The following is a 26,726-nucleotide window of genomic DNA, read 5'->3' as shown; positions in this document are numbered from 1 at the left end:
TCACAAAAGCTTTAGTTTTTTTAATAAATATTTTTATTCTCCTTTTTCAGCAAAATTTACAGCAATAGATAATCAACAATAACAACAAATACAATGGAAAACCCCTAGCCAATAATCCCCTTATCCCACCCACCCTCAAACAGCTCTCAACTTTTGGAATACAAAACACCAATGAAAAAGAATCATCAATAACTTGTAAATTCCAAACCCCTCCCCCCTCCACACTGATGTTCGATGTCCTCCAATTCATGAAAATGCATGATGAACAAGGCCCATGAGTTGTCGAACCCTTCCATTCTCCCCCTCAACTCAAACTTTACTTTCTCGAGCGTTAAGAACTCCAGCAGGTCCCCCCAGCCACGCCGAGGCACAGGGCGGAGAAGCCGACCTCCACCCCAACAGAATCCGCCTTCGGGCGAATAGCAAGGGGAAGGCCAGGACATCTGCCTCTAACCCCGGCCGTTCCGACACCCCGAATATGGCTTCTAGGAACCCGGTTCAGTCTCACGTGCACCACGTTTGAGATTACCTTAAAACCTCCCTCCAATACCCCTCCAGTTTTGGACAGGACCAAAACATATGAGCGTGATTAGTGCCCCCCCCCCCCTCCCCACCCCCCCCCCCTCCCCACCCCACACCGTTCACAAACACTCTTCACCCCCTCAAAGAGTCGGCTCATCCTCGCCCTTGTGAGGTGCATCCCATACACCGCCTTCAACTGTATCAGCCCCAACCTCGCGCACAAAGTTGACGCATTCAACCTCCGGAGCACCTCACACCGCAACCCCTCCTCAATAACCTCCCCTAACTCTTCCTCCCACTTTGCCTTACTCCTCTCCAGCGATACCTTATCTTCCCCAGAACCACCCCATAAATCGCCGACATCACCCCCTTCTCTATTCCCCTGTCGTCAATATCTCTTCCAGCAGCGTGGGAGCTGGCGCCATTGGAAAGCTCTGTACCTCCTTCCTGGCAAACCTGTATATACCTAAACACATCCCCCTGCTCCAGCCCATATTCTCCCCCAGCTCCTCCAATTTTGCAGACCGGCCTCCCAGAAACAAATCCTTTAATACCCTAACTTTCCTCTCCTCCCATCTCCGAAAATTCCCTTCCCACTTTCCTGGCTCAAATCTATGATTCCCTTGAATCGGCATTTCCCAAGACCCCATCCACAACCAAAGTGCTGGCGCAACTGCCTCCAGATTTTCAATGTTGCCACCACCACCAGACTCCCTGAATATTTCCCCAGGGCCATGGGGAGCAGGGCTGTTAGCAACGCCCTTAACCCCGACGCCCTGCATCGACTCTTCTCCAATCTAACCCACTGGGAGTCCCCCCACTCTAACCCAACCCCTCACCTTCTCAGCATTTCACAAAAGCTTAATATTGTGCAACATAGAATGTTCTACGCTGTTGTGCTAAATGTTTGACGCCGTTGGGAAATAAGAGCCCGATTCCCCCTAAAATGACTAAAGGCGCGATTCTCCAGCTTTATTGCGCTCTCGCTCGAGCACCAGGCGCCTAACCATTTGCGAAGCAATCGGCCCACTCCTGTAGGTGAAATCGGGGTCCGGCCATAGTATGACGAGGAACCAATAATCACCACTTAAGCCCTATTTCCATACAATTAACGGGAGCCTCTCCATATCAAATGGGCTCCTGTGATTCAGCAGCTTCCCCAGCAAGTGGTCACGTTGGCGCCGATTAGTACTCCCTTTGAAAAATGTGAATCTGGCGGAAAGGCTTCTGTGGGGATTTGAGGAGGTGAGTAACCATCTTCGTTCACAGGCAATGACCCCGTGGGCACTGATAATGCTGCCTTTCTGCTGGGGTGGGGGGGATCCCCTGTTGGGGGTGGGCTGCATGGGGGGGCTGGGGGTATATGAGCTGGAGGGGCCCTGCAGTTTCCCTCCCCAGTGCCTCCCCTCACCATCCCATGGTGGCCCACCCCCAGCTGAGGGTCCTCCATCCCCCGCTGAGCACTGGGGTGGCAACCCCAGCACCCGCGGGCTCTTTGCCTGCGAGCAAAGATGGCTTTTCATTTCCTCGCCTCGCCTCAGAAGCCCTTCCGCCAGGTTCACGTTTTTCAAAAGGGGTACCAATCGGTGGCAACGTGACCACTTGCTGAGGAGGCCGCTGAATGATGGGAGGCCGTTGGATATGGGGTAGTTCTGATTAATTGTATGGAAATAGGGCTTAAGTGGTGATATTTAATTTCTCACCAAGCTACGGCGAGATCCCGATTTCACCTATGGGAGCAGGCCGGTTGCATGGCAAGGTTTTTAGCGCCTGGCGCGGTTCTCATTTTCTGCCTCTTTTGCTATTCACCGGCGAGAGCGCAACAAGGCTGGAAAATCACGCCTCTTATCTTTATCCAACAGTACTTTAAAACTTACTGAATTCTGGTCACTGTTCCTGAAATGCTCCCCTACTGAAACTTTGACCACCTGGCCAAGTTCATTCCCCAATACCAGGTCCAGTACTGCCCCTTCCCTAGTTGGACAATGGTAAGAAGTCTTACAACACCAGGTTAAAGTCCAACAGATTTGTTTCGAATCACTAGCTTTCGGAGCACTGCTCCTTCCTCAGGTGAATGAAGAGGTAGGTTCCAGAAACATTTATATAGACAAAGTCAAAGGTGCAAGACGATACTTTGAATGCAAGTCTTTGCAGGTAATTAAGCCTACAGGTCCAGACGGAGCAACTGCAGAGGGATAATCACAGGTTAAAGAGGTATGAATTGTCTCAAGTCAGGACAGTTGGTAGGATTTTGCACACCCAGGCCAGATGGTGGGGGGTGAATGTAATGCAACATGAATCCAAGGTCCCGGTTGAGGCCGTACTCATGTGTGTGGAACTTGGATCAGTTTCTGCATTGTCGCACGTCCTGAAGGCCACCTTGGAGAACGTTTACCCGAAGATCAGACTTCTTACTGTGCTCACCCCAGTCCAACGCCGGCATCTCCACATCATAGTTGGACTATCTACAAGAAGCCCTCCAGGATGCTCCTCACAGATCTACGTCATAGTTTTAGGAATAAGCTTTCTGAACAAAGGGAATATCTGTTCAAATTAAGTTATTTAAACTGTTCAGATTGTGTTATTTCTATGTGAGTTAATTATCCTATATAATTTTGGACATAATGCAGAGGTGTAATAATGGCACACCTTGTAATCTGAATTGAGTACTCATGTTATTCACATGGACACTCTGAAGACAAATCAAGCAAAGATGAGGTTTGATATGGTTCAATAAATTGCTTTATTTCACAGTAAATGAACATGAGAGCAAAGCCACCATAAAGAGTGTACAGATCAGATCCACTTTATTCAAACAGTACAGCATATCTTCACAAGATACAACACAAATACAATGGATATGCTATTCTTCCCCATGTCAGCGGACTATTCTACTTGACTTGAGCAAGATGTGGTAGAACTTTTGCTTTGAGCAAAATCATCAATCCAGGTGCAAAATCCAGTCAAAATCCTGCTATTATTTCAAATCAATTATATGCTTAAAAATCATATTTGCACATCGTTGAGCAGAAAATCTTCCATGAAGCAACAAAATCAGTCAGTGTTTCGGAATGTAATTGTTATTTCTTGCATTAAAAGATATTCCTTGATATATTTAAGAATGGTAACCTGGGGTGAGGGGTTCAGTTTTATTAAGCTGAAAATGGGCTATTCAGAAAATGAAACATTTTTAATAAGAGTGTGTCGTCCACCACCTGATTTTAAATAACCGAAAATTACTGAAAAAACTATTCAGAATCATTTATTAATTTCATTGGTGTATGATCTTCATTTTTTTTGTAAATGAAATACTTCTGTATACTCCCAATTTGAATTGCTCCACTATTTAGGCAGCGCCTTCAGCCCCAAACTACAGAAGTCCCTCCCTGCATCTCTTGACTTCTCTACTATAATAATCTTTATTGTCACAAGTAGGCTTACATCACCACAGCCATGAAGTTACCGTGAAAAGCCCCTAGTAGCCACATTCCGACGCCTGTTCGGGTACAAGGAGAGAGAATTCAGAATGTAAAATTCACCTCATAGAACGTCTTTCGGGACTTGTGAGAGGAAACTGGAATACCCGGAGGAAACCCATGCAGACAACGGGAGAATGTGCAGATTCCGCACAGACAGTGACCCAAGCCAGGAATCGAACCTCGGACCCTGGCGCTGTAAAGCAACAGTGCTAATCATCACACTGCCGTGTTTCCTCCTTGAAAACATTCCTTCAACCTACTTCTTTGAGAAAACATTTGGTTTTCATTTGCACAATTACATTTTTTGTTTCATAACATTCCTATGAATCGTCTTTATGTATGGGAATATAAATTGTTATTGTTAAAATGTGTCCTTGTCCCTAAAAAGAGGCTAATTTTTTTTTTTACAGCCTCCATGAGGGTCTGAAAACAGGCACATTAATGGTAACTTGCCTTGGTTATTCATTCGATCTGAGGGAGTGGCGAATTTTTGGGGTGGAGCAAAACTGCAGCACTAGATTTTTAAAACCAGCACTTTAAAACTTACTGAATTGTGTTCACTGTTTCCGAAATGCTCCCCTACTGAAAATTCTACCACCTGGCTGGGCTCATTCCCCAATACCAGGTCCAGTACAATCCCCTTCCCTAGTTGGACTATCTACATATTGTTTTAAGAAGCCGTTCTGGATGCTCCTTACAAACTCTGCCCCGTCTAAGCCCCTAGCATTAAGAGAGTCCCAGTCAATATTGGGGAAGTTGAAGTCTCCCATCACAACAACCCTGTTGTTTTTACTCCTTTCCAAAATCTGTCTACCTATATGCTCCTCTATCTCCCACTGGCTGTTGAGAGGCCTGTAGTAAACCCCCAACATTGTGACTGCACCCTTCTTATTCCTGATCTCTACCCTGTTCGCTGCCCTCTGAGGTGTCCTCCCGTAGTATAGCTGTGATATTCTCCCTAACCAGTAGCGCAACTCCGCCACCCCTTTTACATCCCCCTCTATCCCGCCTGGAACATCTAAATCCTGGAACGTTTAGCTGCCAATCCTGTCCTTCCCTCAACAAGGTCTCTGTAATGGCAACAACATCATAGTTCCAAGTACTAATCCAAGCTCTAAGTTCATCTGCCTTACCCGTTATACTTCTTGCATTAAAACATGCACTTCAGGCCACCAGACCCGCTGTTTTCAGCAACATCTCCCTGTGTGCTCTTCCTCCGAGCCATACTGACCCTGTTCCCTAGTTCTCCCTCAATACTTTCACCTTCTGACCTATTGCTCCAGTACCCACCCCCCTGCTATACTAGTTTAAACCCACCCGTGTGACACTAGCAAACCTCATGGCCAGGATATTTATGCCTCTCCAGTTTAGATGCAACTCGCCCTTCTTATACAAGTCACACCTGCCCTGGAGGAGCTCCCAATGGTCCAGATAACGGAAACCCTCCCTCCTACACCAGCTGTTTAGCCACGTGTTTAGCTGCTTTATCTTCCTATTTCTAGCCTCACTGGCACGTGGCACAGGGAGTAATCCCAAGATTACAACCCCAGAGGTCCTGTCTTTTAACTTTCTGCCTAGCTCCCTGAACTCCTGGTGCAGGACCACATGTCCCTTCCTGCCTATGTCGGTAGTACCAATATGTACAACAACCTCTGCCTGTTTGCCCTCCTCCTTCAGGATGCCCGCTACCCGTTCAGAGACATCCTGGACCCTGGCACCAGGGTAGCAACATACCATCCTGGAGTCTCTTTCACGTCCACAGAAGCGCCTATCTGTGCCCCTGACCATAGAGTCCCCTTAGAGTTTTGTTGCAATTAAAAATCTTAAAGCCTGAAATCCTGTTGTGTGATTCCTTTAAACTGGTCATTGGGAATTCCAAATCTATTAAAAAAGTTATTGATCTTTAAGAGGCTTCTAATGTTAATCTCAGCCAAAGACCTTCAGCTTTCTGCTCAAAGATTTGACTGCCTGTTTCAAAATGCTTCTTTCTCGGTGATTCTGTTCTCTCTTTCTATCTCACCGGTGGACAAGCAGACGGAGATTACACGAGTTTCCAAATGAGTTTGAGGTGCTTTTTGAATACCCAAATTACAAGAGTAATACTTCATTGACTGCGAAACCCTTTGGGTAAGGAAAACACCATATAATTTAATTAATTAATTCAATCATTCTCTTTATTTTTTTCTGTAGATAAACTAAAAAATAGCCATTTGCCTAATCTATGAGTAAACAACATCCATTTAGCTCAACAATCATCTTTTTTGTAGATGTCTTATACAGTTAGCTTGAAAAATTAAAATCAGAAGTAACTCTTTACTGCTAATTATTTATATGGGAAATTATTTCACATAATTTGTATATAGTGACTCTATGATTTGGGGGGATTCTGCAGGTCCATCACCACAGTTTCAGTGCGTAACTGGCAGAATCCAGAGGAGAATGGCAAAGATTCAATTGCACTAAGTTCCGCCCATTTCAAAGGTATTATAAGAGGCAAAACCTCCATCTACTCCTGAGAAGACATGGGGCAGAGGGACAGTAACTTTCTTCACCTTCGCCTTCAGTGGAATCTGTCGTACTGATGCTGCCCTGTACACCACTTAATCTACTGGCAAGTAAAAAACGAAATAGTGGTTTAAATGTATGTAGCACGTTTCATAATCTCAGGATATCCTTAATCACTTTACAGCTAATGAAATATTCTCATGAAATATTCTATATAATTTAGCCACTGATACAATTTAGGAAGCAAGGGCAGCACGGTGGCACAGTGGTTAGCATTGTTGCCTGCGGCGCTGAGGACCCGGGTTCGATCCTGGCTCTGGGTCACTGTCCGTGGGGAGCTTGCACATTCTCCCCATGTCTGTGTGGGTTTCACTCCCACAACCCAAAAGATGTGCAGGATAGGTGGATTGGCCACCCTAAATTGCCCCTTAATTGGAAAAAATAATTGGGTACTCTAAAAATTAAAAAAATAAATAAATAAATAATAATTTAGGAAGCGCAGGAGCCAATTTGCATACAGCAAGTTTGCACAGAAAGCAATGAGATAGTCTCCCCTTTCAGGGGTGTTGGAGGGATAAACATTGGCCAGAACACGAGGGATAACTCTCCTGGTCTTCAAAATAATGTCATAGAATCTTTTGGCACCCTCCTGTGAGGACTGATGAGTCCTTGGTTCAGCATCACATTGGAAAAATGGAACCTACCAACAATACAACACTCTGGGGATTGCTTTGGAGTGCCAGTCTAGAATTCGTGCTCAAGTTCCTTCAATGCTGGACCTGGTGGCTCAGAGGTGAGATCGCTATCACTAAATCACAGCTGAACCTAAGTAGGCGCCACCAATGTAGCCTGATTGCCAAAATTCTTTAAAATTAATTTATGGGATGTGGGCATCACTGGTTAAGCCAGCACGTATTGCCCTTCAGGAGGTGGTGGTGAGTAGCCTTCTTGAACCGCTGCAGTCCCTGATGTGGAGGTACACCCACTGTGCTGTTAAAAAGGGAATTCCAGGATTATGTCCCAGCCACAGTGAAGGAATGGCGATATATTTCCAAGTCAGGGTGGTGAGTGACTTGGAGGGGAATCTCCAGGTGGTGGGGTTCCCAGGTATCTGCTGCTCTTGTTGTTCTAGATGGTAGTGGTTGTGAGTTTGGAAGGTGCTGGCTAAGGAACCTTGGCACGTTACTACAGTGCATCTTGTAGATGGTACACATGTCCACCACTGTTTGTTGTTGATGGAGGTTTTGAATGTTTGTGGAAGAGGGAACAATCAAGCGGGCATCTATGTCCTCGATGGTGTTGAGCTTCTTGAGTGTTGTTGGAGCTTGACTCGCAAGTGGAGAGTATTCTATTACACTCCTGACTTGTACCTTGTAGATGGTGGACAGGCTTTGGGGGTCAGGAGGTGAGTTACTTGTAGGATTCCTAGCCTTTGACCTGTCCTGGTAGCCACAGTATTAACGTGGCTCGTCCAGTTCAGTTTCTGATCAATGGTAACCCTCAGGATGTTGATTGTGGGGGATTCAGCGATGGTAATGCCATTGAATGTCAAGGGGTGATGTTTAGATCCTCTCTTGTAGGAGATGGTCATTGCCTGGCACTTGTGTGACACGAATGTAACTTACCACTTGTCTGCCGAAGCCTGGATATTGTCCAGGTCTTGCTGCATTTGGACATGGACTGCTTCATTATCTGAGGAGTCATGAATGGTGCTGAACATTGTGCAATCACCTGCAAACATTCCCACTTCTGACCTTATGATGGAAGGTCATTGATGAGGCAGCTGAAGATGGTTGGGCCTCGAACACTACCTTCAGGAACACCTGCAGTGATGTCTTGGAGCTGAGATGATTGACCTCCAACCATCGCAACCATCTTCCTTTGTCCCAGATATGACTCCAACCAGAGGAGAGTTTGCCCCCTGATTCCCATTGACTCCAGTTTAGCTGGGGCTCCTTGATGCCACACTTGGTCAAATGCTCACCTCACCTGTGGCATTCAGCTCTTTATTCCATGTTTGAACCAAGGCTGTAATGAGGTCGGGGGTGAATGACCCTGGCAGAACCCAAACTGAGCATTGGTGAGCAGGTTATTGCTGAGTAAGTGCCGCTTACCGGAGCACCCGGAGGAAACCAACGCAGACACGGGGAGAACATGCAGACTCTTCACATACAGTGACCCAGCGGGGAATTGAACCTGGGACCCTGGCGCTGTGAAGCAACAGTGCTATCCACAGTGCTATCCACTTGTGCTACCGTATTGCCCTACCGAACTTCCCGAGTTGTTTAATTGTCCATTACCATTCACAGCTGGATGTGACAAGACTGTCGGTTATGTTGGTTAAAGAAACTAAATTTAAAGACAAGTCAATTATGCTGTTAACCCAAGAGCTCCTTTGATTTTCCACTGTGAGCTCACCAAACTGTCGGTGACAAGTACTCTATTGATCTTTTAAAAAAAATTTAGAGTGCCCACTCTCTGTGTGAAGTCTGCACTTTCTCCCCGTGTCTGCATGGGTTTCCTCCGGGTGCTCCAGTTCCCTCCCACAGTCCAAAGCTCTGCAGGTTAGGTGGATTGGCCATGCTAAATTGCCCTTAGTGTCCAAAAAGAGTAGGTGGGGTTACTGGGTTATGGGGATAGGGTGGAGGTGTGAGCTTAAGCAGGGTGCTCTTTCCAAAGGCTGGTGCAGACTTGATGGGCCAAATGGCCTCCTTCTGCATTGTAAATTATATGATTATGATTTATATTATTATTTCTTTTTTTCCAATTAAGAGGCAATTTAGTGTGGCCAATCCACCTAACCTGCACAGTTTTGGATTGTGGGGGTGAGATCCACGCAGACACGGGGAGAATGTGCAAATTCCACACAGACAGTGGCCCGGGGCTGGGATCGAACCCGGGTCCTCGGCGCCGTGCCAACCACTGCACCACCGTGATGCCCTAAGTACTTCATTGATCTGATGGTTTCACAAAACTTAAAGAAGCTGCCTCTTGACTGTATGTGGACATTGAAAAAAGTATATTCTTTTATCACCAGTTATCATCAGTTATAATATGTAAGTGTATAAATCTGTTACAATATGTATAAAGTCAAGTCAAATATCTCTTGGAACTTCCATTTTGAATTTCAAAATGTTCGGTTTGATTTGAAACTTGTATCCTGAGTTTGATATGGTTTGATATGGTTATCTCCAGATGTATATATGTTAAAATATGAGAGGAATCAGCGCTTTCCTTGATTTTGGGTAGTCATCAAACTTTTCCAGATAATATCTAAATGCATGAAAATAAAAGCAATCAGTACAGTGCAGAGCAGAATAGAGTGGCAATTAATGGGTTAAAAGTACAGGGAAGAAATCCAGAATTCTATTCAAGCGATGGAAGTTTTAATAAAATTATTTTATGAGATGTGACCATCACTGGCAAGGCCAGCATTTTTGCCCATCCCAACTTACCCTTGAACCTATAGCTGCCCTATGACTTGCTAGGCCATTTCTGAGGACAACTAAGGGTCAACCATATCACTGAGTATCTGGAGTCTCACATAGGCCAGATCAGGTAAGGATGGCAGATTTCCTTCCTTAAATTAAGGGCCAATTAAGGGCCGCTTCGCACCACTGTTGTGATGTCACCAGCAGTGGGGTACGCCAATGCCTAGTGCCTTATCCAATCAGTGAAACCTGTCGGACTGGTGACTAGGCGAGGGGGCGGTGCCCTCTTTTTGGTTCCTTGGCATCAATCGGAGTCCCACACTAGGTATTTCCTACTCCCTTGTTTCCCAACTCTTCCGGTCCCATCAACCCTAGTCTCCCACCCTCACATTCCCCCTTGCTAGGACCTGCCAACCTGACCCTGGTGAGACCCCGGGATCACCTTCAAGTCCAGTTCCACTGTTGCTCTCTACTCTCTGGACTTGCTGCAGTCCCAGCAGTGGCCACCACTCCCAATGGCGCTGTTGAGATTACTTCTTAATAATAATAATCTTTATTATTGTCACAAGCAGGCTTACATTAACACTGCAATGAAGTTACTGTGAAAATCCCCTGGTCACCACACATCGGTGCCTGTTCGGATACACTGAGGGAGAATTCAGAATGTCCAATCATGTCTGTGGGGAATTGTGGAAGGAAACCAGAGCACCCGGAGGAAACCTACGCAGACACGGGGAGAACATGCAGACTCCACAGACAGTGACCGAAGCCAGGAATCGGACCTGGGACCCTGGCGCTGTCAAGCAACAGTGCAAACCACAGTGCTGCGGTGCCACCCAACCTCCCCTCTCCTGACCCCTGCCCAGCATAAAATTCAGCCAGTTGATTTAGCATTTGTTTCAAAGACAGAAGTAGCACTCAGCAGATTGATACAGATTGCACAGCAGCACAAGAGGTCAACCAGCCCAATTGGTCCATGCCAATGTTTATATTCCACACAAACCTCCTTCAACCCCTTTTTATCTAACCTTCCCAGCATATTCCTTTCTCCTTCAAGTGTACATCTAGCATCCCCTTAAATGCATCTTTGTTGCTTGTCTTAGTCACGCCTTGTGGTAGTGCATTGATCTCCCACACCTCCTTTCTTCGGCATGAACAGGACAATATAATTGGATAGAAATGTCAATATCGCTGCAAGGAATCATTGATAGATGTCTGTGTTGTGCTAGGTCTCAACTGAGTACCTTCCAACCTGAAGCCAGCAGGGGCCGAATTTAGAATTTGTCAGGAGCAACACACCAATTTCATATCAGTAAGCATTAAGTCAGGAGGCAATCATTTGCAATTCTACTTAAACTGCTGACGGCAAAAGCACATCCAGAATTTTATTTTTCTTCGTTATTTGGGTGATTTGTATAGTCTTTGGGAGGGTTTAAACTTGTATGGCAGGGGGATGGGCACTGGAGCAATAGGTCAGGTGAAAGCATTGAGGGAGAACTAGGGAATAGGGCCAGTATGGCTCTAAGGCAGAGCAGACAGGGAGATGTTGCTGAACACAGCGGGTCTGGTGGCCTGAAGTGCATATGTTTTAATTCAAGAAGTATTACGGGTAAGGCAGATGAACTTAGAGCTTGGATTATTACTTGGAACTATGATGTTGTTGCCATTACAGAGACGTGGTTGAGAGAAGGACAGGATTGGCAACTAAACTTTCCAGGATTTAGATGTTTCAGGCGGGATAGAGGGGTATGTAAAAGGGGTGGATGAGTTGCGCTACTGGTAAGGGAGAATATCACAGCTGTACTACGGGAGGACACCTCAGAGGGCAGCGAGGCTATATGGGTAGAGATCAGGAATAAGAAGGGTGCAGTCACAATGTTGGGGGTTTACTACAGGCCTCCCAACAGCCAGCGGGAGATAGAGGAGCGGATAGGTAGACAGATTTTGGAAAAGAGTAAAAACAACAGGGTTGTTGTGATGGGGGACTTCAACTTCCCCAATATTGACTGGGACTCACTTAGTGCTGGGGGCTTAGATGGGGCAGAGTTTGTAAGGAGCATCCAGGAGGGCTTCTTAAAACAATATGTAGACAGTCCAACTAGGGAAGGGGCTGTACTGGATCTGGTATTGGGGAATGAGCCCTGCCAAGTGGCAGAAGTTTCAGTAGGGGAGCATTTTGGGAACAGTGAACACAATTCAGTAAGTTTTAAAGTGCTGGTGGACAAGGATAAGAATGGTCCTAAGGAGAATGTGCTAAATTGGGGGAAGGCTAATTATAACAATATTAGGCGGGAACTGAAGAATCTAGATTGGGGGCGGATGTTTTGAGGGTAAATCAACATCTGACATGTGGGATGCTTTCAAAAGTCAGTTGAAAGGAATTCAGGACCGGCATGTTCCAGTGAGGAAGAAGGATAAATTTGGCAAATTTCGGGATTCTTGGAGAACGAGAGATATTGTACGCCTCGTCAAAAAGAAAAAGGTGGCATTTGGCAGGGCGAGAAGGCTGAAACAGACAAAGCCTGTGTGGAATATAAGGAAAGTAGGAAGGAACTTAAGCGAGGAGTTAGGAGAGCTAGAAGGGGTCACGGAAAGTAATTGGCAAAAAGGTTTAAGGAAAATCCCAAGGCTTTTACACTTACATAAAAAGCAAGAGGATAGCCAGAGAAAGGGTTGGCCCACTGAAGAATAGGCAAGGGAATCTATGTGTGGAGCCAGAGGAGATGGGCAAGGTACTAAATGAATACTTTGCATCAGTATTCACCAAAGAGAAGGAATTGGTGAATGTTGAATCTGGGGAAGGGTGTGTCTGGGTCACATTGAGATCCAAAAAGACGAGGTGTTGGGCGTCTTGAAAAATATTAAGATAGATAAGTCCCCAGGTCCTGATGGGATCTACCCCAGAATACTGAAGGAGGCTAGAGAGAAATTGCTGAGGCCTTGACAGAAATCCTTGGATCCTTCAGGTCTTCAGGTGATGTCCCGGAGGACTGGAGAATAGCCAATGTTGTTCCTTCGTTTAAGAAGAACAAAGAACAAACAAAGAAAATTACAGCACAGGAACAGGCCCTTCGGCCCTCCCAGCCTGCGCCGATCCAGATCCTTTATCTAAACCTGTCGCCTATTTTCCAAGGATCTACTTCCCTCTGTTCCCCGCCCGTTCATATATCTGTCTAGATGCATCTTAAATGATGCTATCGTGCTCGCCTCTACCACCTCCGCTGGCAAAGTGTTCTAGGCACCCACCACCCTCTGCGTAAAAAACTTTCCACGCACATCTCCCTTAAACTTTCCCCCTCTCACCTTGAAATTGTGACCCCTTGTAATTGACATCCCCACTCTTCGAACAAACTATCCATCCTGTCCATACCTCTCATAATTTTGTAGACCTCAATCAGGTCCCCCCTCAACCTCTGTCTTTCCAATGAAAACAATCCTAATCTATTCAACCTTTCTTCATAGCTAGCACCCTCCATACCAGGCAACATCCTGGTGAACCTCCTCTGCACCCTCTCTAAAGCATCCACATCTTTCTGGTAATGTGGCGACCAGAACTGCACACAGTATTCCAAATGTGGCCTAACCAAAGTCCTATACTACTGTAACATGACCTGCCAACTCTTGTACTCAATACCCTGTCCGATGAAGGCAAGCATGCTGTATGCCTTCTTGACCACTCTATCGACCTGCGTTGTCACCTTCAGGGTACAATGGACCTGAACTCGCAGATCTCTCTGTACATCAATTTTCCCCAGGTCTCTTCCATTGACCGTATAGTCCGCTCTTGAATTCGATCTTCCGAAATGCATCACCTCGCATTTGCCTGGATTGAACACAATCTGCCTTTCTCTGTCCAACTCTCCAATCTATCTATATTTTGCTATATTCTCTGACAGTCCTCCTCGCTATCTGCAACTCCACCAATCTTAGTATCATCTGCAAACTTGCTAATCAGACCACCTATACCTTAGTCCAGATCATTTATGTATATCACAAACAACAGTGGTCTGAGCACAGATCCCTGTGGAACACCACTAGTCACCTTTCTCCATTTTGAGACACTCCCTTCCACCACTACTCTCTGTCTCTTGTTGTCCAGCCAGTTCTTTATCCATCTAGCTAGTACACCCTGAACCCTATACGACTTCAGTTTTTCCATCAACCTGCCATGGGAAACTTTATCAAACGCCTTACAGAAGTCCATGTATAAGACATCTACAGCCCTTTCCTCATCAATTAACTTTGTCACTTCCTCAAAGAATTCTATTAGGTTTGTAAGACATGACCTTGCCTGCACAAAACCATGTGCCTATCACTGATAAGTCTATTTTCTTCCAAATGTGAATAGATCCTATCCCTCAGTACCTTCTCCAACAGTTTGCCTACCACTGACGTCAAGCTCACAGGTCTATAATTCCCTGGATTATCCCTGCTACCCCTCTTAAACAAAGGGACAACATTAGCAATTCTCCAGTCCTCTGGGACCTCACCCGTGCTCAAGGATGCTGCAAAGATATCTGTTAAGGCCCCAGATATTTCGTCCGTTGCTTCCCTCAATAACCTGGGGACTTGTCCACCTTAATGCCTTTTAGAATACCCAAAACTTCCCCCTTCTATAGAACAGTACAGCACAGAACAGGCCCTTCGGCCCTCAATGTTGTGCCGAGCAATGATCACCCTACTTAAACCCACGTAACCCGTATACCTGTAACCCAACAATCCCCCCATTAACCTTACACTACGGGCAATTTAGCATGGCCAATCCACCTAACCCGCACATCTTTGGACTGTGGGAGGAAACCGGAGCACCCGGAGGAAACCCACGCACACACGGGGAGGACGTGCAGACTCCACACAGACAGTGACCCAGCCGGGAATCGAACCTGGGACCCTGGAGCTGTGAAGCATTGATGCTAACCACCATGCTACCCTGAGGCCTAAATGACACCTTCCTTATGACAACTTGACCTACAGTATTTAAACATCCATCCCCAGCCTCAACATCCGTCATGTCCCTCTCCTTGGTGAATACCGATGCAAAGTACTCATTAAGAATCTCACCCATTTCCTCTGACTCCATGCATAAATTCCCTCTTTTGTCTTTGAGTGGGCCAATCCTTTCTCTAGTTACCCTCTTGCTCCTTATATACGAATAAAAGGCTTTGGGATTTTCCTTAACCCTGTTAGCCAAAGATATTTCATGACCCCTTTTAGCCCTCTTTATTGCACGTTTGAGATTTGCCCTACTTTCCTGATATTCCTCCAAAGCTTCATCAGTTTTAAGTCACCTAGATCTTTTGTATGCTTCCTTTTTTATCTTAGCTAGTCTCATAATTCCACCCGTCATCCATGGTTCCCTAATCTTGCTATTTCTATCCCTCATTTTCACAGGGACATGTCTGTCCTGCACTCTGATCAACCTTTCCTTAAAAGACTCCCACATTTCAAATGTGGATTTACCCTTAAACAGCCTCTCCCAATCCACATTCCCTAGCTCCTGCCGAATTTTGTTATACTTGGCCTTTCCCCAATTTAGCACTCTTCCTTTAGGACCACTCTCGTCTTTGTCCATGAGTATTCTAAAACTTATGGAATTGTGATCGCTATTCCCAAAATAATCACCGACTGAAACTTCAACCACCTGGCCGGGATCATTCCCCAATACCAGGTCCAGTATGGCCCCTTCCGAAATTGGACTATTTACATACTGCTCTAAAAAACTATCCTGGATGCTCCTTACAAATTCTGCTCCATCTACGCCTCCAACACTACATGAGTCCCATTCAATGTTGGGGAAGTTAAAATCTCCCATCACGACCACCTTATTGCTCCTACATTTTTCGATAATCTGTCTACATATTTGTACCTCTACTTCACGCTCGCTTTTGGGAGGCCTGTAGTAAAGTCCTAACAATGTTCCTGCACTCTTCCTATTTCGTAGCTCTATCCATATTGCCTCAGTGCTCGAATCCTCCATTGTGCCCTCCTTAATCACGGCTGTGATATCATCTCTGACCAGTAATGCAACTCCTCCACCCTTTTTACTTCCCTCTCTATCCCTCCTGAAGCATCTATACCCTGGGATATTTAGTAGCCAGTCTTGCCCTTCCCTCAACTAAGTCTCAGTAATACCAATAACATCATATTCCCAAGTACTAATCCAAGCCCTAAATTCATCTGCCTTACCTGCTACACTTCTCGCATTAAAACAAATACACCTCAGACCACCTGTCCCTTTGCGTTCATCATCTCTTCCCTGTCTACTCTTCCCCTTAGTCACATTGAGTTTATTATCTCGTACCTTACTGGCTTTTGTTGCTGCCTTTTACTGACCTCTAACTTCCTAATCTGGTTCCCGTCCCCCTGCCACATTAGTTTAAAACCTCCCCAACCCAAGAAGGGTAGCAAGAATAATCCAGGGAACTACAGGCCAGTGAGCCTTACGTCAATGGTAGGGAAATTATTGGTGAGAATTCTTCGAGACAGGATCTACTCCCATTTGGAAGCAAATGGACGTATTAGTGAGAGGCAGCATAGTTTTGTGAAGGGGAGGTCATGTCTCACTAACTTGATAGAGTTTTTCGAGGCGATCACAAAGATGATTGATGCAGGTAGGGCAGTGGATGTTGTCTATATGGACTTCAGTGAGGCCTTTGACAAGGTCCCTCATGGCAGACTGGTACAAAAGGTGAAATCACACGGGATCAGGGGTGAGCTGGCAAGATGGATACAGAACTGGCTAGGTCATACAACACAGAGAGTAGCAATGGAAGGGTGCTTTTCTGATTGGAGGGCTGTGACTAGTGGTGTTCCGCAGGGATCAGTGCTGGGACCTTTGCTGTTCGTAGTATATATAAATGATTTGGAGGAAAATGTAACTAGTCTGATTAGTAAGTTTGCAGACGACACAAAGGTTGGTGGAATTGCGATGAGGACTGTCAGAGGATACAGCAGGATTTAGATCATTTGGAGACTTGGGCAGAGAGATGGCAGATGGAGTTTAATCCAGACAAATGTGAGGTAATGCATTTTGGCATGTAGGGAATACACAGTGAATCGTGGAACCAACAAGAGTATTGACAGTCAGAGAGATCTAGGTGTACAGGTCCACAGTCCACTGAAAGGGGAACACAGGTGGAGAAGGTAGTCAAGAAGGCATACGGCATGCTTGCCTTCATTGGCCGGGGCATTGAGTATAAGAATTGGCAAGTCATGTTGCAGCTGCATAGAACCTTAGTTAGGCCACACTTGGAGTATAGTGTTCAATTCTTGTCGCCACACTACCAGATGGATGTGGAGGCTTTAGAGAGGGTGCAGAAGAGATTTACCAAGATGTTGCCTGGAATGGAGGGCATTAGCTATGAGGAGCGGTTGAATGAACTCGGTTTGTTCTCACTGGAACGACGGAGGTTGAGGGGCGACCTGATAGAGGTCTACAAAATTATGAGGGGCATAGACAGAGTGGATAGTCAGAGGCTTTTCCCCAGGGTAGAGGGGTCAATTACTAGGGGGCATAGGTTTAAGGTGCGAGGGGCAAGGTTTAGAGTAGATGTATGAGGTAAGTTTTTTACCCAGAGGGTAATGGGTGCCTGGAACTCGCTGCCGGAGGAGGTGGTGGAAGCAGGGACAATAGTGACATTTAAGGGGCATCTTGACAAATACATGAATAGGATGGGATTAGAGGGATACGGACCCAGGAAGTGTCGAAGATTTTAGTTCAGTCAGGCAGCATGGTCGGCACGGGCTTGGAGTGCCGAAGGGCCCGTTCCTGTGCTGTACTTTTCTTTGTCCTTTGTTCTTTGAATATCCATGTCATTTCAACCTGTTGATCCATGACTATCTTTCAAGGTTGGGATTCAAACTTAAAAGGTTTGGCAATCGACGTACCACTCAAAACATATTATGGGTCATTGTAACCTCACGCAAGATGGGAAACCCAGAGGGCCCAGCAGATTACCTGGTTTTACACTCTGCCCAGCAGTGCCCTCTCCTAAGTTCAATGGAGCATAAAATTAGGGTGCATGCTAAACCAGTGCTGCAACTGAACCTGTCAGCTTTTTGTGAGAGGTTAAAATTGCCCTCATTGCACCACTAGACTGATTGCAAACACATAGGATGCAAGCTCACAAATTACCTGTGATGATGCCAAGCACGCGATCCCAAATGACTGGCAGTGAAAATGGCAAAGGCAAAGGCTGGCAAAGTAGAAGTTGCAATGGCGTAACCAAACCACTCCAATATTTCACCAAAGTAATTGGCTGCTGTGACATATTCAAATAACCCACCTGCAAAAACAGGAGAGTTGATAACTGATCATCCAAGGCTCTGTTTGCTATTTATTGGCTGTTTTCATCAATATCTTGTTTACATATGGTGTTGTTAACTTAGTAAACCTCTTTCAAAGTGCTGTACATCTTATTACACTTTAGGATTATTGAATACAAATAAGTTGGCTAGATGTAAGATGGCTGTTGTGATTTGTGCATTCAGCAGCTGAAGGTTACAGTCATGCGATAGGATTGGATTGGATTTGTTTATTGTCACGTGTGCCAAGGCACAGTGAAAAGTATTTTTCTTTGAGCAGCTCAACAGATCATTAAGTACATGGGAAGAAAAGGGAATAAAAGAAAATACATAATAGGGCAACACAAGGTATACAATGTAACTACATAAGCACCGGCATCAGATAAAGCATACAGGGTGTAGTGTTAATGAGGTCAGTCCATAAGAGGGTCATTTAGGAGTCTGGTAACAGCAGGGAAGGAGCAGTTTTTAAGTCTGTTCGTGCATGTTCTCAGACTTCTGTATCTCCTGCCCGATGGAAGAAGTTGGAAGAGTGAGTAAGCTGGGTGGGAGGGGTCTTTGATTATGCTGCCCGCTTTCCACAGGCAGCGGGAGGTGTAAATGGAGTCAATGGATGGGAGGCAGGTTCGTGTGATGGACTGGGCGGTGTTCACAACTCTCTGTAGTTTCTTGCGGTCCTGGGCCGAGCAGTTGCCATACCAGGCTGTGATGCAGCCAGATAGGATGCTTTCTGTGGTGCATCTGTAAAAGTTGGTAAGGGTTAAGGCGGACATGCCGAATTTCCTTAGTTTCCTGAGGAAGTATAGGCGCTGTTATGCTTTCTTGGTGATAGCGTCGACGTGAGTGGACCAGGACAGATTTTTGGAGATGTGCACCCCTAGGAATTTGAAACGGCTAACCATCCCCACCTCAGCCCAGATACACGTCATCATCAGTCTTGGGCCTAAGGTGGACACTTTCGGACATCAACAAGATTGAAAAAAGTCAGAGAATTAATGAGGTAAAACAAGAATTTGTAGGTAGGTGACACCAGGCTTGGTGGGTGAATATTGTAGCATGTAGAAGGAGGTAGACATTATAGGAGGTAAAGGGCTCCAGAGTTTTGATGACCTAGAAAAGAATGAGTTGGATATAACAACAATGCAACTGCACCCAGAAAACCATAGGGCCTCAACGTTGCCTGATTTCAGGTAAATGAGGGATGGATAAAGGTGGGAAACATTTAACGCACCCAATCACTTTCCACCAAAAGTGATAGCAATCACTTGACTATATTCAACAAATATGGCAGTGTATTTAAGGTAACAGCAATGATGCAATGATGTTAATGCAGCATAACTAGCGTCTGCATGGGATTGATACTGATGTTCAGCATTGCGACAGTGGGCAGGGAGAATTGGAAAGCTCCATTTCAAAACATGACACCTGACTCTTCTGTCACCCTGAAGAGAGGTAGGAGAATTCTTAGTGGTGTAGCTGTAGATTGTCCTCTTTCTGCAGCTTGGTCTTTGCATTTGTAGGCAGGAATCCATTTTAAATGATTATAATTAGGCTGACCCTGGGAATTTGGCCAGAGTGATTTTTGGGACAAATGAATGGGCACTAGTCCAAATCCAGCTACAGATACGAGATTCCACCACAATGAATAATCCCACTTGTAAATCCAATTACAAAGTGAAACACTTTTATAATACATCGGGAACTGCTATGTAGCTCCAGAATCTAGCACCACTGAAGTACAAGTCTAAGTGGGCTGCAACTTTCCTTTTGAGATCTAAATTATTCCAGTTTTATTATGTTCTTCAGCATTGCAGACTTCAAATAAAACCAGGCTCCTGAATCGTATGATATGTGCCAAACTTACAGAAAATGACTGAGAGTCCCCTTGGAGAATGGCAAAAATGCAAGCTGAGGGTCTATTGTTAGGAGTGATGAGACCATCAATTCACTCGGAACACGATTGGAAGTAAACTGTGGTTCTAATAGTCTTACAACATTGCCTGCCTGCGACCAGAAGAACTGAGGGCAGGCTCACACGGGCTGCAGTACTTTATACTTCCGGTAGGGGGAGGGGCCATGGGCGGAGCCGAATGTGGAGCCCTGTACAAGCTCTTCATCTCCCCCTATGGGCAGAGCCGCGCAACGGCTCACAGACAGAGCCCACAAGGACACAATACCGTACAATACAATACAGTGTGAATTGACGGGTCTACAGGTTGAGCCGGTCGGGTGGCCGAGTCGTCATTTGAGATCGGCGGAGCACGGGGTTGCAGCCTCTTCGGGTGGCTGGGTGGTGACGGTCGGTGCGGGTATGCGGGTGGACTCCGGGGGTGTCTCAGTCCGAGCTCCGTTCCTGACCGGTGCGACGGACGAAGGGGGGCGCTGGAGACCTATAGGCACGGGGGCACGGGACGCGAGCAGGAAACCTATAGGCGTGGGGGCGCAGGGTGTGGGGGGTTGGGTGGGGTGTAGTGTGAGGGGTACCTCGGTGGTGGTGGTAGTGGTGGATCCTGCAGGCGCCAGGTCCCGGAGGGAAACGGTGTCCTGACGTCCGTCGGGGTATTCAATAAAGGCGTAGTGTGGGTTCGAGTGTAGCAGTAGTACCCTCTCTACTAGCGGGTCCGTTTTGTGTGCCCGGACGTGCTTCCAGAGGAGAACCGGGCCCGGTGTCCTCAGCCAAGATGGGAGCGAAACCCTCGTGGTAGTGCCCCTAGGGAAAACAAATAACCGTTCGTGAGGGGTCTGGTTGGTGGAGGTGCATAGGAGGGACCTAATCCATTGGAGCGCGTCGGGGAGGACTTCCTGCCAGTGGGAGGTCGGGAGATTCCTGGACCGGAGGGTCAGTAGGACGGTCTTCCAGACTGTCGCATTCTCCCTCTCCACCTGCCCGTTCCCCCTGGGGTTGTAGATGGTAGTCCTGTTCGAGGTGATGCCCTTGTCGAGCAGGTACTACAGCTCGTCACTCATGAAGGACGAACCCCTGTCGCTGTGTACGTAGCTGGGGAACCCGAACAGGGTGAAGACACTGTGGAGGGCTCTGATAACTGTGTGGGAGGTCATATCGGGGCACGGGATAGCAAAGGGGAAGCGGGAGAATTCGTCTATGACGTTGAGGAAGTACACATTTCGATTGTTCGAGGGGAGTGGCCCTTTGAAATCGATGCTCAGGCGTTCAAAGGGCCGGGAAGCCTTTACCAGGTGGGCCTTGTCTGGTCTATAGAAGTGCGGTTTGCACTCCGCGCAGATCGGGCAATCCCTGGTGACAGCTTTTACCTCCTCGGTGGAGAAAGGCAGATTTCGGGCTTTAACGTAGTGGGCGAGCCTGGTGACTCCCAGGTGGCAGAGGTCGTTGGGGATAGCCTTCAGGCAGTCATCTTGCGCGCTGGCGCATGTGCTGCGTCACAGGGCATCTGGGGGCTCGTTGAGCTTCCCCGGTCGATATATGATATCATAATTATATGGAGTTCGATCCTCCACCGCAAGACTTTATCGTTTTTTATTTTGCCCATTTGCGAGTTGTCGAACATGAAGGCAACCGATCTTTGGTCGGTGATGAGGGTAAACTTCCTACCTGCGAGGTAGTGCCTCCAGTGCCGTATGGCTTCCACAATGGCTTGAGCTTCTTTTTCGACTGAGGAGTGTCGAATTTCCGAAGCGGAGAGGGTTCGGGAGAAGAAGGCGACTGGTCTCCCTGCTTGATTCAGAGTGGCGGCGAGAGCGCCCGCATGGCGGCTTTGGCGATGTCCTCCTTGATGCAGTTGAAGGCCTGGCGGGCCTCAGCTGACAGTGGGAAGAGTATGGTCTTAAATAGTGGGTGGGCTTTGTCCGCATACTGGGGGACCCACTGGGTGTAATAAGAGAAGCATCCCAGGCACCTCTTGAGGGCCCTGGGACAATGAGGGAGAGGGAGTTGTAAGAGGGGGCGCATACAGTCCGGGTCGGGGCCCAGGACTCCGTTTTCCACGACATAGCCGAGGATGGCTAGTCTGGTAGTGCGGAAAACGCATTTATCCTTATTGTAGGTGAGATTGAGTTTCTGGGCAGTTTGGAGAAATTGGTGGAAATTGGCGTCGTGGCCCTGCTGGTCATGGCCGCAGATGGTGACATTGTCCAAGTATGGAAACGTGGCCTGCAGCCCGTACTGGTCCACCATTCGGTCCATTGTTCGTTGGAACACCGAGACCCCGTTTGTGACGCCAAAGGGGACCCGGAGGAAATGGAAGAGGCGGCCATCGGCCTCGAACGCCGTGTAGTGGTGGTCCTCCGGGCGGATTGGGAGCTGGTGGTATGCAGACTTCAGATCCACCGTGGAGAAGATGCGGTACTGGGCGATCTGGTTGACCATGTCTGCAATTCTGGGGAGGGGGTACGCATTGAGGTGCGTGAACCGGTTAATGGTTTGGCTGTAATCAACCACCATCCGGAACTTTTCCCCGGTCTTGACGACCACCACCTGAGCTCTCCAGGGGCTGTTACTGGCCTCTATGACTCCCTCACGTAGGAGCCGCTGGACTTTGGCTCTGATGAATACTCTATCCTGCAGACTGTACTGCCTGCTGCGAGTGGCTACTGGTTTACAGTTAGCCGTCAGGTTAGCGAAGAGTGGAGGGGGTCGATTTTTAGAGTCGCTAAGCTGCATATAGTGAGTGGAGGTAGGGGTCTGCCGAAGCTGAGTGTGAGGCTCTTGAGATTACATTGGAAATCGAGCCCGAGTAAGAGTGGGGTGCAGAGGTCAGGGAGTACGTACAGCTGGAAATTAGAGTAGCTGGCGCCCTGAATCGTTAGGGTTGCAACGGTGCGCCCTTGTATTTGGACCGAGTGCGAGCCCGAGGCGAGGGAGGTAGTTTGCCGTGCAGGGAAGATAGGGAGTGAACAGTGTCTTACCAGGTCAGGATGTACGAAGCTCTCGGTGCTCCCGGAGTCGAAGAGGCACGGTGTCTTGTACCCGTTGATTTGAACGGAGATCATCGAGCTCTGGAGGTGCTTTGGACGCGACTGGTCCAACGTGACTGCGTTGAGGTGTGGGTAGTTGGCGGCTCGATCAACAGTGCTGGAGTGGCCCAGTGATGACTGTCCGCTAAGGTCGTAGTCGTCGAGGTGAACTTTGGTTGATGGCCAAGATGGCGGCCCCCGTGGATCGCACGTGGCGGGTGGCGAGGAAGATGGCGCCCAAGATGGCGGCCCCCATGACGCACACATGGCCGGCCGCGTGGGGGAGGATTGTCTAGATGGCAGTCCCCAGGAGTCGCACATGGCCGGCCACGTGGGGGAGGATTGCCTAGATGGCGGCCCCCATGACGCGCACATGGCATGCCGCGTGGGGGAGGATTGTCTCGATGGCGGCCCCCAGGAGTCGCACATGTCGGGCGGTGGCGGAGTTGGCAGACATGCTGCAACATTACGGGGTCTGCGGGCCTGCGAGTTGGGGGAGCGAGTGCTCTGGGCTGCGGGGAAGTTAGAGAGTTTCGATTTTGCCAGGCATACTCTGACATAATGTCCTTTGCGACTGCAGCTGCTGCAGGTCGCGTTGCGGGCCGGACAGTGATGCCGTGGGTGTTGGGGCTGGCCACAAAAATGGCACGCTGGGGCTCCAAAGTGAGTGGGTGGCCGCGCGGCGCAGGCCTGGGGCAGTCGCTGGTCGGGGGTCCACAATGGGGTTGCTTGGTCCGCGGGGAACGAGTTTAGACTTCGGAACGCGACTTCCATAGTAGTCGCTAGCTCTACCGTGTCCTCCAAGTTCTGGGTCCCCTTCTCTAATAGTCGCTGGCGCACATAGTTAGACCGGAGCCCCGCAATGTATACATCACGGACAGCGAGTTCCATATGCTGGGTGGCCGTAACAGCCTGAAAGTTGCAGTCCCGAGCAAGGGCTTTTAAGTCGCGCAGGTAGTCCTCTAGCGACTCTGCAGGGCGCTGGCGGCGGGTTGTGAAAATGTGCCGCGCCTAGACCTCGTTTATCGGCCGCACGTACAATCGGTCGAGCATAGCGAGGGCCTCAGTATAGGAGTCGGTAAGGTTGAGTTGCGTAGAGATGCGTTGGCTCACCCATGCGTGCAGTAGGCTGAGTTTCTGCTCCTCTGTAGTCTCGGAGGTGGTCGATGCAGCCAGGTAGGCCTTGAAACACCGAAGCCAGTGTGGAAAGATTTCCTTCACCTCTGCAGCCTACGGGTTGAGTTCTAGTCGATCAGGTTTGAGGGCTGATTCCATAGTAGTTTTCTTCAAGTTTTCTAAGACTATTAAATTGATGAGACCATCAATTCTTCGGAACACGATTAGAAGTAAACTGTGGTTTTAATAGTCTTACAATTGACCCTGCCTGCGACCAGAAGAACTGAGGGCAGGCTCACACGGCTGCAGCACTTTATACTTCCGGTAAGGGATGGGGTAAGGGGAGGGGCCAAGGGTGAAGCCCTGTACAAGCTCCTCATCTCCCCCTATGGGCAGAGCCACGCAACGGCTCACAGACAGAGCCCATAAGGACACAATACCGTACAATACAATACAGTGTGAATTACATTCACCACAAGGAGATCAGCCACAACTGTTAATGTGAGTCGACATCTTAAAAGGATTCAGGAATGGATACATTATGAAGGCTTATTTATGACATGAACCTTTGATGTAGTCAAAATATGGGCCTGAATTTTAGAGCATAATTATCCCCCCCTGCCTGCGGCAGGATTCCTGGCGGGAGGGAGCGGATAATCTACCGGCAAGCAAAAAGTCAGAAACCCGACGGACGTGTTAATGACGTGCCAGCTATCCCATTGTCTAATGGTGTGAGCATCATTTGCTTTCATTAACATCTCATGCTGTAGAGCCCCACATTTGCCAAACGTTTCTAATTCGAAACTTCACTTTCTGGTCCCTTTTGTCATTCTTGTCTTCAGTGTTTCATTCCAGAGAGAAGGCAAAATGACAAATGGACCCAGGGCTCACTTGTGTGTTTGCCAGAGTCCTAATGCAATGGAGTTGGTAAAGGAGGGAGAAGTGTCACCGAGCACTGCTCCAGCAGGAGGCACTGCCTGGGAGACATGGTGAAAGGAGCCAGAGCATGAACAGGAGGGTGAGGAGGAGAGCCCCAGAAAACAGAGGCAACTTGACAGACCTCGGGTTTATTGTCGAACTGTGTCTTATTTACAAATGAGTAAGAGGCAGTGCCAGTCACGTTTGTGCTTGTCCCATGATCTGGAGGTCCATGAGGCTGAGAGTCAGTATGAGTGCAATGGTGTCACGGAGGAAGGAAGGCATGGGAGACATGCCTGTGATACTGTAATTGCTGACAGATTCCAGGTGTTGAAGTTAAATGAGGTTGTATGGCCACTCTCTCTGAGGCCTCAAAGCCATTCCCTGTCATCTCAGGGATTACCAACCACTGACAGCAAGAATGATTCCTACATTCACACTTGTGTGTTCTGGCTTCATGACTCACTAGGAAATAGAACCATAGAATTTCTACAATGCAGAAGGAAGCCATGCGGCTTCACTAACCCTCTGAAGGAGCACCCTACCTGGGCCCACTCCCCCACACCATCTCCACAACCCACCCAACCGGCACATCTTTGAACACGAAAGGGCAATTTAGCAAGGCCAATCTATCTAACCTGCGCATCTTTGGACTGTGGGAGGAAATCGGAGCACCCGGAAGATACCCACGCAGACACGGGGAGAAAATACAAACTGCACACAGGCAGTCACCTGAGGCTGGAATTGAACCTGCGTCTCAGGCGCTGTGATACAGCAGTGCTCACCGCTGTGCCACCGTGTTGCCCCCATGACCTCAGCTTTGTCTGTGGTGCCCTGCAAATGCACTCACTCTGAACTTAAAGTCCACTGAGGCATAAGACTGATAGGAAAGAAGACTTGACCACCATCTAATGATGTAAACAATGCCGTGACTGAGATGAGGGCTTGATCTCACCCAAAAGTGCATGTCTTGTGATCGGGTGCTCTGAGTAAGGAGGCCCAAATGCCGTTATAGTATCAGTTCTAATGAGCTGCTCTCACTCAATGGTATTCATTGAGGAAGAAGGATTAGAAACGGTTCCATCATACACTTCCAATGAAGATTTAAACACACCTTCCTGCAAGACACAAGGATACAGAGACTAGTTCAACTGAATGTTAATCTCAGAGTGGGACACTATCACTTGCAAGTATTGTAAACTGTGAAGAGGACAGGGCGAAATTCTCCGCCCCCCACGACGGGTGGGAGAATAGCGGGAGGGCCTTCCCGACATTTTTGCCGCCCTCCCGCTATTCTCCCACCCCCCCGCCGAAGTCCCGACCCGAATCGCTGCCGCCGTTTTTTACGGCCGGCAGCGATTCTCAGCTGTTAGATGGGCCGAAGTCCCAGCCCTTTCCGCCGTTTTTTACGAACGGCAAACACACCTGGTCTTGCCGTTCGTAAAAACGGCGTCACAAACTCGCTATTAATAACCATGGCACCGATTGGCACGGCCGTACCACGGCCGTGCCAAGGGTG

At 47.8% G+C, this 26,726-nt stretch overlaps 1 protein-coding gene across 1 annotated transcript in view; it reads right to left on the bottom strand.

Annotated features, from left to right (window-relative positions):
- Positions 1-9,712: 9,712 nt before the first annotated feature.
- Positions 9,713-26,726, bottom strand: part of LOC119964880 (3-oxo-5-alpha-steroid 4-dehydrogenase 2-like) — a 62,122-nt gene continuing 45,108 nt past the window's right edge. The window contains exons 5-6 of the mRNA XM_038794997.1: positions 18,072-18,222; positions 9,713-9,779 (exon numbers count right to left, since the gene is read on the bottom strand). Of these exons, the coding sequence (XP_038650925.1) occupies positions 9,713-9,779; positions 18,072-18,222 (218 nt within the window). The remainder of the gene's footprint in view (positions 9,780-18,071; positions 18,223-26,726) is intronic.

This window comes from Scyliorhinus canicula, chromosome 1 (genome assembly GCF_902713615.1).
Source record: "Scyliorhinus canicula chromosome 1, sScyCan1.1, whole genome shotgun sequence".
Lineage (NCBI taxonomy): Eukaryota > Metazoa > Chordata > Chondrichthyes > Carcharhiniformes > Scyliorhinidae > Scyliorhinus > Scyliorhinus canicula.
This window is presented reverse-complemented; position numbering and strand designations above follow the sequence as displayed.